At 37.3% G+C, this 17218-nt stretch overlaps 1 protein-coding gene across 2 annotated transcripts; it reads left to right on the top strand.

Moving 5' to 3' along the window:
* Positions 1 to 7221: 7221 nt before the first annotated feature.
* LOC107769954 (uncharacterized) lies at positions 7222 to 10024 on the top strand. Of its 2 annotated transcripts, none has more exons than XM_016589214.2 (2): positions 7222 to 7622; positions 9335 to 10024. In XM_016589214.2, the coding sequence occupies exon 2, from the start codon at positions 9340 to 9342 to the stop codon at positions 9889 to 9891; it is 552 nt and encodes a 183-aa protein (XP_016444700.2). In that variant the 5' UTR covers positions 7222 to 7622; positions 9335 to 9339; the 3' UTR covers positions 9892 to 10024. The 2 variants fall into 2 exon arrangements, with proteins under 2 accessions (XP_016444700.2, XP_016444699.2); XM_016589213.2 differs by lacking the exon at positions 7222 to 7622 and adding an exon at positions 7629 to 8637.
* The last annotated feature ends 7194 nt before the right edge of the window (positions 10025 to 17218 follow it).

Raw genomic sequence — 17218 nt, 5'->3', positions numbered from 1 at the left:
AGCCATGGTGACAAACACTTCATCTGTGGAGGAGCAGTTGGCAAACTTGACGGAAGCAATCGCTGGCTTGACCAAGTGCATGCAAAATCAAGATGCTAGAATCAACAAGCTAACAGATAGGGTGGGAATCTTGATGGAAGAAGAATCCACCCATGCACCTGGCAAACTCCTAGAAGTTCAAGAGATTGATCCTCCCCCACGACAAGTTGCATCTACTAAGAAAAGTCCAGTCTCTTCGGAAGGGATAATTCCAATCAATCAACTAAAGGAGTTAATTGAAGGGACTATAAAAAACAAATATGAAATCGCTTCCAGGTCCTCCTTTACCTACGCAAAGTCGTACACTTCAAGGATCGATATGTTGAAGATGCGTGATGGCTATCAACCTCCAAAATTTCAACAGTTTGATGGCAAAGGAAATCCAAAGCAACATGTGGCGTACTTTGTTGAGACATGCAACAATGCTGGGACTTATGGAGATTACCTCGTCAAGCAGTTTGTCCGCTCATTAAAAGGAAATGCTTTTGATTGGTATACGGACCTCGAGGATGGATCTGTTGATAGCTGGGATCAACTTGAGCAAGAATTCCTCAATCGCTTTTATAGCACGAGACATACTGTGAGTATGATAGAACTTACAAATACTCGTCAACGAAAGGGTGAACCAGTTATCGACTTTATCAATCGTTGGAGGAATGCAAGCCTCAACTGCAAAGACAGGCTTAGTGAAGCTTCAGGCATAGATATGTGCATTCAAGTCATGCATTGGGGATTGCGCTACATCTTGCAAAGTATCAATCCCAGCACATTTGAAGAACTTGCAACTCGTTCCCATGACATGGAATTGAGCATGGTCTCTGTTGGAAATGAAAGGTTGCCCATCTATGAACCTCGCAAGGGGAACGACAAGCAAGAAGTCAGGAAGTGGGGCAAGTTCGTACCCAAGCCTGAAAGCAAAGAAGCTATGAATGTCAACACATCACCTGTAAAGTTCACATCACCTGTAAAGAAGCTATGAATGTCAACACATCACCTGTAAGAAAAACGCCTTGTGATTCCGAGGCTTCCATACCAAAACATAAAAGTTTTGGCGAAGTCGCGCCAATTCGAAACTGTCGGTATATCAAAATCTAATGTTGACTTCGAAATATTATCTGAAACTATCCTTAAGGTATTAAATCCTACATTTTGGATTATATTTTGAAGTGTTGTTTTCAAGAAATCAAACGGTTTGTGATTTCAATGTTTTTACATCAAGATATAAGAGTTTTGGTAAAGTCGCGCAAGTTTGAAATCATCAGCATGTCGGAATTTTAAGTTGACTTCAAAATATTATCTGAAACTATACTTAAGGTATTAAATCCCACGTTTTGGAAATGTTTTAGAATTTGAAGTCAAGTTTTCAACAAATCAAACGGTTCATAATTTCGACGTTTCTACGCCAAGATATGAATTTTTTTGGTAACACTGTGCAAATCTGAAATTTTTAACGTGGTGGAATCTAAAGTTGGTTTCAAAATATTACCTGCGGCGATTCTGAAGGTGTTTGATTCCGAATTTTGGATATGTCTTAGATTTTAAAATTTAGTTTCTAAAAAATCAAATGGCTCATATTTTTGACATTCTCACATTGAGATATATATCTCCTACCACAAAAGTTACAAAGATGATGAACAATATTATTCTCAAAGAAAAGGGAGGATGTACCTCCAAATACAAAGAACTTCGAGACATGAACGCCAACGACGTTTAAAAGAAAACCAAATTCTATCATGGAGACATCAATACATCATGATAAGCAAAGAACTATTGATATTGAACCGCAAAGAAAAAAAGGGGACATTGATGAAAATGCATGATATAAAGTAAAACGGATAGAGTTTTCATTTCTAAGAATAACTACTAGTTAATCAAATGCAAAACAAAGGAGGCAAATAAAATACTCTATATAGACTAATCTAAACACAAATTGTAATTGACCAAGTCTTTAAGGGTTGCCTCTAGGTGTTGTTTCTTCATCTCCACGTCGGCCAAGGCATCAGCAGTTGCCAAGGAAACATCAGAATATCTACGGTACTCCTCTTCAGTAGATGGGACTCTAGATTCAATCTCTTTAACCTCTTTATTGGCAATACCTCGAAGAGCTCTTAACTGTTTCACCTTCTCTATGGCCTCTTTGAGAGACTGACTGGTGGCAGACAATTTCTCGACCTTCTCCCCTTTCTCAATCAAGACAAGATCAAGATGTTCCTTGGCGTTTAAAAATGACTCTGATTTTTCAATATCCACAACCTTGTCAGAAAGAGTTGACCGTGCCCGGTGATATGAAGTGGCAAGCTCAAAGAAAGACGTTGATAGGTCTTTTAGAGGAGAAATATCCACACCCTTTCCGTCTATCTCCTCGAGAATCACTTGGATCTCGAATTGAAAAGAAGAAGCATTATCTATGGTAAGGTCCTTGAGTTTGGCATGAATTTTAGCCCATGCATTCAAAATGAAATCCTTGCGAAGAGTCAAGACAACATTTCTTCCATCAAAGATAGACATCGTTGGTGCTGATCGTTGGTGAAAATTAGGCCCCGATTTTGCTCCAAGACTAGGAATGGAAGTCGCCTCTAGGTCTGACTTAGGTATTGGAAGTGATTTCCTCGATTCTGGCTCCGCCACGGATTCGCTACTACCTTGTGGCTCGCTTTGGTGTGACGCCATTGAAATGTGAACACCATTTGGCTGCATAGAAAATGAGATACAATTAGTTAAATTTACTTGGATATTATAAAATAATATGAAAGTTTTAATCGTTACCTCTTTGATAGCCGTCAAAGTCCTTGAAGCACTGCCGATGCTATCAGTAATCTCGACTATACCCAAATTAGCATCTCCTTGTTTGTTTGAATATGGCTTCACTCGTTTGAAGTTTTGATCTTCATGACTACTATCGCTCTCATTTTGGGGCGAACGTTTGTTGGAGGTAGGAACAATGGTGCCTAATGGAAAGGAACCCCTATTTGCTTGATAAGCCTGAACATGTCATTTCTTCTTTTGAACTTCTTTATATGGAGGTCCCCTGACCTCGAATGGTACAACCACTTTGGATTTTAAAGTAGGAGGCTTGTCCTCCCTGTTATGCTCTTGAGGCGTGATCTCTAAAGGCGTAGCAGTAATTGGCCCAGCGGTATTCACCAAATATTGCAAGTGATTTTCAAGGAAGTTCCCATGCACTCTTTCCCAACAAGACTTATAATCGGACGAGACATACTTCTTCATCTTGGGCATAATAGGGGAAAATGTGGCCTTTGACCTACTTTTAGAAAAAACACAAATTCGTAAAAGTTCCAATCCTTTGTCTAAAGAGCACTCACGAAATTCTTGATCCAAGAAACTGGGGATGTCTTGATAAAAACCGAATTGACGACTGAAGCGATGAGGGCTATAAGGCTCCACGATGAAGGTCGATCCATTTCTCAAAGGAAGGTAATTCGAGCAAATACTCATAAAATAATTTGACTCGGATTCTTCCTCATTGCCATCATCACGATAATAATACGGTTGAGAATTACTTGGCATTGTGGAAGTCCATGCGGCACTTTCTCCTCTAAGAATACGTTTTCTCGCGTCTTCATTCCCAAAGTATCTAGTTGTTCCCTCACCTGAGTATATGGCCATCAGAGGAGTAGCCAGCCAATTTGTTAGAGAAAAATAAGTCTCGAAGTAACAGGCCAACGAACCATATACATAATGAATTGGGAAGTAAACTCTACAAGGATCGAGTGGTGAGCCGTTTGAAATTGTGTTTAATCCCCTGTAAATGCTAGCTAAAACTGGAACGGCGAGGTTAATTCTTTGCCCACACGCTAGAAGGTCTGCAATCTTGAAAGTCTCGGGCCTAATAAAGTTGTCTTCTTTTGCAGGGAGCAGAAAGACACATAACCAGCATGATAAAAAAATAGCCAAGTATACTTCGTCTTTCTTGTCACTTCCGACGCCAAGTTTAACAAATAGTGCATCTTCAACTTCCGACCAATTGACCATTTTACCTATGGCTCCAGTAGGATTGTGTGTTGATTTGGGACGAGCTGACTTCTTTTCTTTTCTCGCCGGAGGTTGTTCATACTTTAAAACTTTTTTGCTCCAAAACTCGATCCATCTTCTTATAGGGACGTTATGATTTTTAGTGTTTCCCTCTCGGAGTTGGTGATATGCATCAAACAATTACTGACAGGCTTGTGAAAGGAACATTTTATTCTTGTCGTAAGCACCTGCAAGTTCTCGAGTATTTGGAATAACTTCCTCATAAGGAGACCCCATTAAAGGCAGACCCCCAATAGTGCACAAATCTCTCAGGGATATGGATAACTCTCTAACTGAGGTAAGCAACATGTTTGTAAGAGGACACCAAGCCTCACAAAAGACTTGCATGATACTTGTAGAATGATCATAAGTAAATAATGAGGCATAGACAACATCGTAAATATTGGTGGCTCTCAATGCTCGATGGTTCCTATTAAGAATATCTTCGCTTCACTCCCAATAACCGGGGATATAATGAAAATCGCCACCAAAAGTTAAGGAATCACTCTAGTATACTTCTCCTTTAAGGATTCGTCGTCCTAAGCATGGGAGGGAACTTACCACATTTTTAACTTTGTGATTATGGGAACGAAGAGTCCATGTCTTGAATATACGTTTGGTGTTTTCAAAGGTCCAATGTACCAAACGAAATGGATTTTGCAAGGATGGCCACGAAGTTGCATATAAGCCGGTCAGTGGTGTATCAACTAGTAATCTGGTCTCCGTTTTACTATCTTTGTGCTATTAAATTACAAGATACTTGGACGTGGAGGAAGAGGATGCTGAGTCTCTAAAGTAAACCATGTTCAAGCTGCATAAAAAAAGAAAAGAAAAAAAATAATTGTTAGTACCTAAGTCAAAAAGGAAGAGTAACAATCGCAATCTTGAAAGAGAGCATGGATAAAAATAAAAAAAAAATTGCCTCAGACGAAAAAAAAAAGAAAAAAGAAAAAAGAAAAAAAAAGGATGTTTGTGACGGACTTTTTTTAAAGGTTTTCGCTGCGAACTTTTAAAGGTGTTCGTCTCGAAGTTTTAAAGGCATTCGAATTTTTAAAAGTTTTCGTTGCGAACTTCTAAAGGTGTTCGTCTCGAACTTTTAAAGGCCTTCGGATTTTTAAGGTTTTCGTTTCGAACTTTTAAAAGGCGTATGTTTCGAACGTTTAAAGGTGCTCGTATTGAAATTTTAAAGGTCTTCACCACAAACTTTTAAAGGTTTTTACCGCGAACTTTTAAAGATTTTCGTTGTGAACTTTTAGAGATCTCGACCACGAGTCGCCACAAATTTTAAGGTCTTCACCACGAACTTTTAAAGATCTCCACCGTTAACTTTTAAAGATCTTCGCCGCGAACTTTTAAAGGTCTTGACCACAAACTTTTAAGGATTTTCACGCGAACTTTTATAAACCTTCCCCACAAATTTTAAAGATTTTCATCTCGAACTTTTAAAATAATTTGTAGTTCGACAAAATTACTACTAAAAACAAGAGAGAAGACAACAAAGTAAAAGAAAAAAGGGAGAAAAAAGCACAAAAAAAGAAAGAATAAATTATCTTGTTAATAATTCCGAGTCCACAAAAATAAACTCAAGTGGCTTGCAAATACTGAGAACTGATGCTCACAAGTTGGAGAGTACGCACCCTTTATATAGATTTCTCAAGGCAGCAATTGAGAATAAAGTCCCGATGTGGGATTATCAACTAAGACGGCTGGAACAAACTGTGTTCAACACGGACTCGGTGTCCATCTTCAAATAGGAATGGAATATACATGGATTACGTCGTCACTGGCAGAATAAGTTTCAAAACTGAGATTCCATAATAAATCATGGAAAAAGATCCTAAAATAACTATGTTTGAGTCTAAAGCAATGTAAATGAATTGCAAATTGAATGACGTGGACACATGAATGAAACCATGTGAATTCAACTTATCCTAGCCTAATCACTACTGTTGGACAAATGTATATTCCCAGTGTATTATATACGCACATAAAGGATATGTGTGTTTTATGTATGTTATACTTCAAAACTCGTCACGGGGTAAGTGATTTCATATTCCGACAAGATTTGAAGTAGGAGGCATTTGTAGGCATATAAATTTTATTAAAATAAAATTCATGAAATAATTTGGATTATATTTTAAATTCAAGATATAATGGTCCAAATAAACATATGGGCTAATATAATTAAATTAATTGTATAAGTCCAATATAAATGAATTAAATAAATAAGTCTTAATCCATTGGGCTAGCCCATATAATTGGGCTAAAGTGATGAGCCCACTTCATTAAGCCAAAAATGTTATCCTCACGGAGGCCCAGTTTGGTGTCATGTGTAAAATGACGTGGCGCGCCAAATCAAACGGAAGAGCCAATAGTATCATGCCATGTGTAAAAATGACAAGGCATGCCAAATCACATTAAAAGGTAAATAAAATCGTGCCACGTGTGCAAGTGATATGTTCGGCCAATCAAATGCGGCCCTGTCACACTTCAATTTGATTGGTCGGAAAGAATTTATTCTTATCATAACTCTTCCCTCCTACAACTATAAATAGGGGTCTTCATTACCCAGAAAAGACACCAGAAGTTATAACAAGAAGCAAGAGGGAGCTCGTGGATCAAACGCTGCAGATTTCTCTAAAAGCTACAAGCATTCAAGTGTTCTAAGGATTAAAAGATAAGGCGAGGATTCAAGAACAAGCTGCAAGCCCTTAGATTAAAAATACGTCAAGATCAAGATTAGGCCTAGAGCACTTGGATTAAAATAAATTAAAATTCAAGATTAAGTTCTAAGTCTCTTTTATTTACTGTTGAAAAGAAGAATTAGAGGATTCATAGAGATTGTAAACTCAAATTGCTTAAAATCGAATACTACGATTGTTGCAATATTTTTCGGTCTCGATCTTATTTTCTCGACGTAATTTATTGTCTACACTTACCTTTTCACATAATAATTTTATCTCGTACCTAAATTATTTTATAATATTATAAGTTTATTCTTTATTTTATTAGTACATAGTATCGTAAACTAAAACTAATAATATAATTTATCTAAAAATATTATATACATCAAAAAATATAATACAATAATATACAATATCATAAAAATATAATATCGTAAACAAGCTGTACGCACTGTGACGAAAAAACAAAATCACTATGACCTTCTATCTAGAGATTAGGAATATACTAGGAGATGAGAACAGTATTTCAATCGCTTTCCATTTTTGGGTCTCCTATTGTGGAGTATTGCCAAGAAATTAGTTGTCAAGAAATCACTTTTCAAAAATCATTTGTTTGCGTCTCTCTCTTTATTCCCACTGTTCCTTCCGAATTTGAAGCCCTTTTACAAAAAATCCACATGCTTCTTCACTCAACTTGATCTATTTCCATCTTCATTCCCTTCTCTATCTCTGCCCTTTGTTTTTACTAACCCTTTCTCCTCCACTTTAACTCTTAGTTTCAGTTCTGTTTTGGGGCAGTTCATTTTTTCACTATTTCCCCAAATTGAAATTCTTCTACCCCTTTTATCTTGCTCGCATCGCAACTGGGTATGTTCTACTTTTAGCTAATTCTTTTGTTATCTTTAAAGATTCAATTTTTAAACTGTATTTATTAAATTCTCTTTTGGGTGTCTTCATTCTTTGCTGGTTCTCTTTGATTTTTCTGTTCATTTTTTGCTTTTTTTTTTTTTTTTTACTGAGATTCCAATTGTTATTAGTGGGCTTTAGCATTTGGTGTTCTACATTGATTATAATTGGTGTGAATTTTTTATTCTGCTGTCACTATCTTAGGGTGATAGTTTCATTGGATCTCTATTTCTTACAACAATAGCTATGCCTCAATCTCAAACTAGTCGGGCTCAACTATACGAATCTTCAAGGCCAAATACCCTTAAACTTGACACTATTTTTCATTTTAGACGCCTCAACTAAGACTTTCTCCTATTGGGCACCTTAACTCTATAAAATGTGTCTATTAAACACAAATTTGACAACTCCAAACCAACATTGCTGCGTGAACTTCACCTTCTTTTGAGGTGACACTAGACCAATAAAAACGTTACATGTCATCAAACCAAACAACCAATTTTTTTTTAAAAATAATCTGACCCAGAAATAAGAAAGACAGAAGGACATGGTGATCGGAGGTGATGACCAAACTAGAATAAGAAAAAGGGAAGATGGTGGTTGCAGTATGGCAGGCAGACCTGAAGAAACAGGAGGAGGTAATGGTGGTGGTGGTCGGATCTGAAGGAGGAGAAAGTGGCGGTGATTGTGTGGTGGCATTGGCCGAATCTAATGTCTAAAGAAGATGGTGGTGACCAGCCGGATCTGAAAAAGGGAGAGGGAGTCAGTGGTGATGTTAGTGGTCGGATTTAAAGGAGGAGGAGGTGGCGGTGATGGCAGCAGCCGATTCTGAAGGAGGAAGAGGTGGTGACTATGGTGATCGCCGGCCAAATCTGAAAAAAGTAGTGAAACTCTTTAAATATAGAAGGAACATGAAGGAAATTGGGACCTTAGTTCGTTGATATATGCTGCATGAACTTCCACCAGAAGTATTATCGTAAGGATTAAGAGTTCAGTCTTTATTAGTTTAGCCGAAAATTAATTTGCCGGCAAAAACATTGAATTTTCCGTCGAGCAACTTACAGTGTACACTCTTCACACGCCTATAAGATGTGACATACACGTGCTTTTACATGTCAGCAAAATGTGTTAAATAGACATATTTTATATAGAGTTAAGGTGCCCAATAGGAACAAGTCTTAGTTGAAGTGTCTAAATGAAAATTAATGCCAAGTTTAAGGGGCTGTTTATGTATTTAGCCAATCTTCAATAACCATTCTGCGCCATTCGGAATGAATATGGCCTAAACTAAGTGGTAATAGTTATTAAGGAGTCATATAGCCGATCCCAAACTGTATTATGAATCAAGAGAAACTAATGGCACTACTGTCTCTGAGAAATCAAAGTAGACCCGAATTAGTTCTTGAAATACTCCCTCTGTCTCATTTTATGTGGTACATTTTTCCTTTTTGGTTTGTCCAAAAAAAAAGAACAACACCTTTCTTTATTTAAGAACAATTAACTTTAAACTTACCATTTTACCCTTACTGAGATGATTTCTTTCTTTCTTTGTTAAAAGTCATGCTCGGTCAAACACCGCCACATAAATTGGATGGAGGGAGTGATTGATTTACTTCTTTTTTCTGATCAGTAAGTTCTTTGTTTACTTTCTGTTTGTTTAAACCTTGATTTAGGGGCAATGTCACAAGGCTACGCCATTGAGTTGTACTTTGACCCTGCGCTGGAAAACCAGGTCCTGAAGGCATGGAATGTATTGGCTCGGCGCCAGATTAGCACTCAGCTTATTGAGATTGAGTCTAGGCCTCACATAACTCTCTTCTCCAGTTCGCTTTTTGATCCTCTAAAACTTGAGAACATTGTAAAGAATTTTGCTGCCAAGCAAGAACCTCTGCCATTGTCCTTTGGTTCAATTGGAAGCCTCCCTAGTGACAGTGATACTCTGTTTCTTGCTCCAACTCCAACTTTGTCTCTCCTTCAGTTCTATTTGCAGTTGTTTGATGCAATGAAAAAGGAGGGAATTGACATGGGGGAGCAGTATCGTCCTGACACATGGATTCCTTATTGTGCGGTAGCTGAAGAAGTGCCAACAACTCGTATGGGCGAGGCATTCACAGTTCTGAGGGATTTGAAATTGCCTGTTGCTGGGTATGCAACGGATATTGCACTTGTCGAGTATCCTCCACTTTGTGAAGTGTTCTCATTCGTGCTTGGTAATGCAATTGAACTGTGAAGCTTTAGACGTAATTCTGATGATTTAGTTTAGGCTTTATCTTTTGGATTCCTCTATATTGCTGCTGTAGAAACTAATAAACATGGTTGAAGTGCCGTTATAGTATCAAAAATCATCTTTTCTTTTCTCTGGATATTAGAGTCATATCCGATATTTTGTTCTTGCTTGTAGTTGCAATTGAGAGTTTTCCTAATGTGAGTTCCAGTGCTTACATGCTCATCTTTTTGCATGCAGTAGTAATTCCGTGTATGATGCTGTACCCATTGTACTATAGGAACGTTAAGCACTTGAGCCTTTTACCTTGAAAGTCTTGAATATATGTTTTAGGTATTGAATATTGTGGTCTCCTTTTTTCTTTTTTCTTTCTGAAAGCTTTCTTGTGCGTTTTAAATTCAACAAGATTGAGTCAGGTGTGAGGAAAACAAACTCAGAAGTGACTTAATTGGTGTTTAAATAAGTGGGAGCAAATAAAAACTAGCCAAGATATGAGTTGACTTCACTCCTAAAGTGCTTAGGATAGTGTGACATAACAATTGTGCTTCGCAGATTTTGGGCTGATGGAGTGTCTTTCTTGATGGTGATACAATAGTTAATTTTCAGATGTCCTCTTAAAAACTCTAACAAACACCCAATTCCATTATGTGTAGCATTAAGTTAACTTCTTTTGCATCGAACTAGATGTAAGGAATTTAGGATAGATGCCGTTAAGAAGAAGGTAATGCAGATTTGTATCCTTTGCTTGCTAGATAACCTGGATTTTTATCCTTTGCTTGCTAGGAGTCTTTTAGTCAGGCTTATATGTCGTAAACAGTAGAAAGAACTTCTAGTGCTTTTTATTTTTTTACTTTTTGTCCTATATAATATTAGATTGAGATGAGTTTAAATTCAGGGACATGAATAGTGATGATTCATATAGTCGACCCTGACTTACTTGGGGTTGAGGTGTAGTAGTTGGTGTTGTTATAACGAGTACTCACTTCTAGGTTAGGAGACAATTGGATTGGCACACAATTTTGGTTTTGGTTTTGTTAATGGAGAATACCTTATGGAGTTGATTTTCGAAAACATTAGATATGAAGGTGTATTCAAATTTTGAATATACATATATATATATATATATATATATATGCTGCACTTTGATATATATATATATATATATATATATGCATGTGTATGTGCATGCATATATTGTATCTATGTATAATAAATGAGACTATCTAATTAATTTCTATCACATTTTTGGTGCTTTAGCTTGTGCAATTGATAAAGGCAACTAGTTTTGCTTAAACATTAGCTGGATGTTGCTTATGTTGCAACTGCTACTGTTATGTGATCATGACAAATCTGAGGGGGCATATGATATGATGGTAATTTTCCGCGGCAAGATTTTTGGTGTCCACTTCTTTTCGATTTTGAGCTGCCATATTGTCTTTTGAAAGAAATGGATTGCTGTTTGCAACTTGCTAGTGATCAACTTTATGCTGCACTTTGATGATATTGGTGTGGCCTAGATGCACATCTGAGTTCATGTTTTTAGCCTTTTGCTTATTTTGTTTTAGAAACTGATTGTTGAGGTCAGGCTTCCTTCGATTTTGCTGCTTGAAAGCATTCATGACATATATGATAAGGGGCTTACAGTTTTATAGTCAAATGAAAAAAGAGGTTCATTTCTAACTCTTAAGCTACAAAATTTTGTGGAATTAATGTTTAACCAAAGAATTAGATTCTCAGTCAAAGCCTATTTTTAGAAGTACTCGGGTTACTGATAATCAAGAAATTCAATATTCTCTCAAATATAAGAAAGGAAATCGGAATCAGAAATGGCAAAGTAATCAATAGAAAGCACAAGAAAATAATTATATTCCAATGTTCATCAGAACGTGTCCTTACAAGTGAAATTTCCTTCCCTTATATAGGAATTTACAAATATAACGTTTCTTCTCTTTTATGACAGAATCATTATGAGCATTAATGCCATTAATGAAACGTTATAATTGGCAACCGTAACTGTTCATGAAGATTCTGTAACGGTTTCGATTCTTCTTTCACATTAATTTGAGGTTCATGAATCTTCCCTCTTTACTGTCTTGATTCATCCTGCATGTGTCTCTTCACTGAATAATTTAGGCTCGGGCAACCGTACTTTTTCGTCTCGTGAGTGATTTGCTCGTATTTGTTGTAAATCGCGACTCTTTTAATGCGACACTCCAGTTGTCATCTTCTTAGTAATCCACGTATCTTGCTCTGTCATCCTCATATAATTTCACGTGTAATATTTATTTTTTACCAATACAGATAGTCCCCCCACTTGCCGAATATTCTGCAATGGAATATTTGGAAAGTGGCACGTATTTATGGCGGGAATTATTTGCCGCCGTTTCCCATATATCATTGCATATTCTTCAAAACCATCGCTTCGCATGTCACTTCCATTTAATGTATGTGCTACGTGGCCTTCGTCGATTGGGTCTACGATTCTTCAGCGGTTTTTAAGGCTTTCTTGCGGCTGCATCATTCACTTTTAGTTTAAAAAAAACCTTCAATCTACAGTGTTCTTCTTCTTTAATCGTTCTTGTTCTTTAACATGCATTATTTTCTTGTATAACCATGTCTTCATCAAACCCCGATCCTCGCAGAGTAGTAAGTGTAGATGAACTTCCCCTTTCAACTGCTCATGTTAGGAGTAGAAGAGGCGGTAGATTACGTGCCACCCCTTCTTCTTCTAGAACTAGGGCTTCTTCAACTCATAGATCTTCTGCTAGAAATAGGGATTCGAGTGAACCTATTCGAGAACCAACTGTTGATGAAATTATTCCTGCAAAATTTTCTTTCTCTACTGATCGTGAATCAATTAGAAATCAAGTTACTTCTATGACTTCCCATGATCGTGCCGATGTTTATCCTTCCCAGATTACTGAGGGTTTGATTTCTCTTGTGCGAAGAGAATGCCATTGGAAATTTGACTTTCCAATTTTAGTTCCTGGTACAAACCAAAGGATTACTTCGTTTCAAGCTGGTTACTCTTTCGTTTACACATATCCTTTAACGTTAGGTTTTAGACCACCTATTGACCCAACCATCATAGAATTTTGCCGTTTCTCTAACGTTTGCTTAGGACAGATTGATCCTATTGTTTTAGTTGTTGCATGTTTAAGATACCTGGCTAATTCGACCTCTTTACCCTTCACCTTTCAACACTTGCTTCATCTTTATTCCCCTAAGTTATTTCGTTTAAGGGTATTTACTCTCGTGGCTAGGAGTAAAAGGGTTTTGGTTAGCCCTGAAGATGATAAAGATCGTGGCTGGTATGCCCGGTTTGTTGCTGCTCCCACAAGTGATTTATTGGGTGAAGAGAACATGCCTTTTTCAGGAAAATGGAACTTTGCACGTAAGTTTTTTTTAGATATCTTTCTTCTCTTTTATGAAGGAAGAAGAAACTTACGATCCCGTGGCTGTTTTTTTTTCTTTTTAGCAACTATGTAAGTTGTTGAAGAAATACCAGACTTCCGTGCTTGGGTAGAAAAATTATTGTCGGTTGCTCCTATGGAAGGAAGGTCTTGGAAATACCTTTCTCATAGGTTTGGTTGGAAAGTTAAAACTCATGGTATGCTTCCCTTTAACTTTCTACCTTTCTTTCATATTTATTTGGAGATTTACTAACTTCTTCTTCTGCTAGGGTTTCCCATACGGGGTGTTAGTGCCGCGTCTATTACTTTATCAAGACTTTCTTTGTCCATGGCTCAAGAGATGATTTTGAGTTCTTCATCAAAGAGAAAAGCAGAGAGAGCTCATGTTTCTTAGGGTAAAGAGGAACGAGAGGAGGGCTCTTTAGTGCGTAAGCCTCGAGCTAAGAGACGTGTTATTTCGGATGATGAAGCCACTCCTCCTCCAAGTTCAGTTCCCAGATGATGAAGCCACTGCTCCTCCTAGTTCAGTTCCCGTGAATGAGCCTGAAAGTGCCACTTTGGTGAACTCTACAGAGCAGTTGTTTTCCCATGGGTTTGATAGCGAAGATTTTGGCTTAGTTTCTGATGAAGCACCCCTTGCCTCCTTTCCAGTGTCTGTTCCTATTGGTTCTCAGTTTCCCGCACCTGTTTTGCTGCCACTGCTCCTCCCGTGGCTAATTTTACTTTCTCAACTATCCTTATTGCTACCACTTCTCATGTTGAAGTTGGTTCTCCCAGTAGCAGTAAGATGCTGAAAAAAATTACCATTGAAGTCCCTGAGGATGGTAATCTTTTGAAAAAGTCTGGCCAAGCTGATGTATGGCTAAAACCGCTGATTGGCCCAATTGAGAAGTCTAAATTGGAAAATCACGGCTCTTTGACATGGATGAATGACATTGTCCATTCATCTTTAAAGGTATAAGCCTTAGTTTTTTATTTTATATGTGATTTCTTTATCTTTGTTTGATAATCACTTCTTCCCTTTCTTTTGTAGATCAACCTGATAGGCACAGAGCTGATGAAGAGAATTTTCCATACTGAGCAGTTAGTCAACGACTATCATACGGAAGCGGACAACTGGAAAGAATAATTTGAAGGCCTTCAGTTAGAAAAAGAAGTTTTAGATGAGGAAAAATGTGCTTTGGAACAACAAGTGAAAATGATGGCAGCAGAATTGGCGTTTGAAAAAGCCTCTTCTAGTCAAGTGGGCAAGGATTAAGACCTCCTTGAATCTTTATTTGCCGAGCAACTTTCTAAAGCTACTGAGAAAATTAGGGGTCTGAAAGAACTGCTTAATCAGAAGGAAGTCTATGCCGGGGAGCTTGTTCAAACGCTCACTCAGGCTCAAGAAGACCTCTGTGCATCTTCTAACAAGATCCAGTTCTTAGAGAGATCACTCGCCCCTTTACAAACTTTTTATGATGCTGCTTTGACTGAAAAAGCAGAGTTGGAGGCCGAAATTGAGCAATGGGAGAGGGATTATGAGACCCTTGAGGATAAATCAATTCTTGATGTAAGCTGGGCTTTCTTGAACATGCGCCTCGAGACTTTGATTGAGGCTAACCAGGATGGTTTCGACTTGACTGTTGAGATTGCAAAAACTAAGAAAACCATTGAAAAAACTCTACAGAGTCAAAACTTTTCTTCACCTGAGGTCGGTATTCCCGGGGGTGAAGAACTTACTTCTGGTGAAGTTAGTGTTCAAATCTCTCCTGCTCAAGTCGAACCTTCTGCTGCTGCTGATGATACCATCTTGACTTCTCCCGCTGCTGATAATACTACTTTAGAATCTGCCCCATAGTGAACTTGTGTCTGGAAAGTTTATTGTGTTTGTTTTTTATTTGTGGAATGGTTGGCTAGCTTTACCCCTGATATATTTTGGGGTTTAATATCAAATACTTTGGTTTGAACTAAGTTTACACTTAGTTTTAATCGGGTTTATATAATATTTTATTTTGAGTTTCTGTTTTACTCTTATAATATTTTATTTTGAGTTTCTGTTCTACTCTGCATTTAATAATGCTTCAATACTCTGTGGCTTCTTGAACAAGCATGAATTATAAAAGAGGGCCCTTTTATAAACAACACTTAATGAAGAAGACGTCTCAACTTCATAATGGTGTAAACATACGAAATAAGAAATAGGAACACACACGCTTCTTTGAATAACTTTGAGGAAGTTTTGTATCATTCGAACTTTTAAATTGTATAATACTTTACACGTATTCAAGTATCATCTATAACTCTTTCGTAAATGTTTTCTTTACAAAAGATTTTATAAAATTCAAGGGTATATCTTGCAACCCATGACTAAATATTTTCTTTCACCTAAACATTTGTAAGATTTTGGAATTTACATCCACGAGTGTATTCTTCATAGGTTTTTGAATCAGGCTTGCATTTTTGGCTCTTGATTTTCCTCTTAACTTTCGATTTGTTGGGTAGATCATAGACTTTACTTGAATTCTGACTTTTTCAGTTTCTTTGCCTTCCTTATATATATATATATATATAGTCCCCCAAGTGTTTGAGCTTTGAAGTATGAAATCTCGAGCACTTGATTATTCCTTCCATGTGGTCCATTTTCTGAAAAGGAAAAACATACGGGACTCGGAGGTATATATAATTTAGATGATGACTGCTTAACCCTTTATATTTCTATTAGAAAGGTTGCAACCCTAGATCGGGAATAATGTTGCTTCCGTGTGTCCTTCAGATCTAATATCATCATTTGGTGTGGGCTAGCTTTTTGCCTATCATCTAAAATTATTAGTATAATTTTAATTGTACAAAATAAAAATTGTAATTGAACGATACCTGACCGTGAGTATTTCTTTCGCTTAGAAATAATATTTTTTTAAATGAACAACATTACAACTCGAGGGTAAAACCTTGTCATCCATGGTTTCTAACTCGTAGGCATCTTTTCCAGCAATACCTCGAACTTTATAGGGTCCTTCCCAATTTGGATTTAACTTTACTTCTGCGATTGTTTTCGTTGATTGAAAAACCTTTTTAAGAATGAAGACTCCAATTTTGAAGTACTTGAGGTGAGCCTTTCTGTTGTAGTATCGTTCTATGATTTGCTTTTGTGCTGCCATTCGTATTAGAGCTGCTTCTCTTCTTTGTTCGAGTATGTCCAAGTTTGTTCTTAACTCCTCATCGTTCAACTCTTCCGTTGCCAATGTGAATCTCGTGCCTGGTTCTCCTATTTCAACTGGGATTAAAGCTTCTGAACCGTACACAAGCGAAAATGGAGTTTCTCCCGTGGCTATTTTTGATGTGGTTCTATAAGCCCATAATACTCCTGGTAATTCTTCAGGCCAATTCCCTTTTGATTTTTCTAGTCTCTTCTTCAAATTATTGATAATAATCTTATTTATTGACTCAACTTGTCCATTTGCCACGGGATGGTAAGGTGAAGAGGTTATTCGTTTGATTTGCCAACTTTGAAAGAACTCCGTGATTTTCGAGCCTATAAATTGTGGGCCATTATCACATACGATTTATTTTGGAACTCCAAACCGGCATATGGTGTTCCGCCAAATGAAGTCTTTCACCTCCTTTTCTCGTACTTATTTGAAAGCTCCTGCCTCTACCCATTTTGAAAAGTAATCTGTTAACACTAATAGGAACTGTACCTTACCTTTAGCTTGTGGTAAAGGCCCTACTATATCCATTCCCCATTTCATAAATGGCCACGGGGAAATAAATATATGTAATAACTTTGCAGGTCGATGCATATTGTTGGCATATCGTTGACACTTATCACACTTGGCTACAAAATTTTCCGCATCCTCTTCCATTTTAGGCCAGTAATATCATGCCCTGATTAGTGTTTTAACTAAAGATCTTCCACCTGCGTGATTTCCGCAATGTCC

Source organism: Nicotiana tabacum, chromosome 17, assembly GCF_000715075.1.
Source record: "Nicotiana tabacum cultivar K326 chromosome 17, ASM71507v2, whole genome shotgun sequence".
Taxonomy (NCBI): Eukaryota; Viridiplantae; Streptophyta; class Magnoliopsida; order Solanales; family Solanaceae; genus Nicotiana; species Nicotiana tabacum.
The sequence above is the reverse complement of the archived record's forward strand: the minus strand, read 5'-3'. Positions and strand labels throughout refer to the sequence as shown.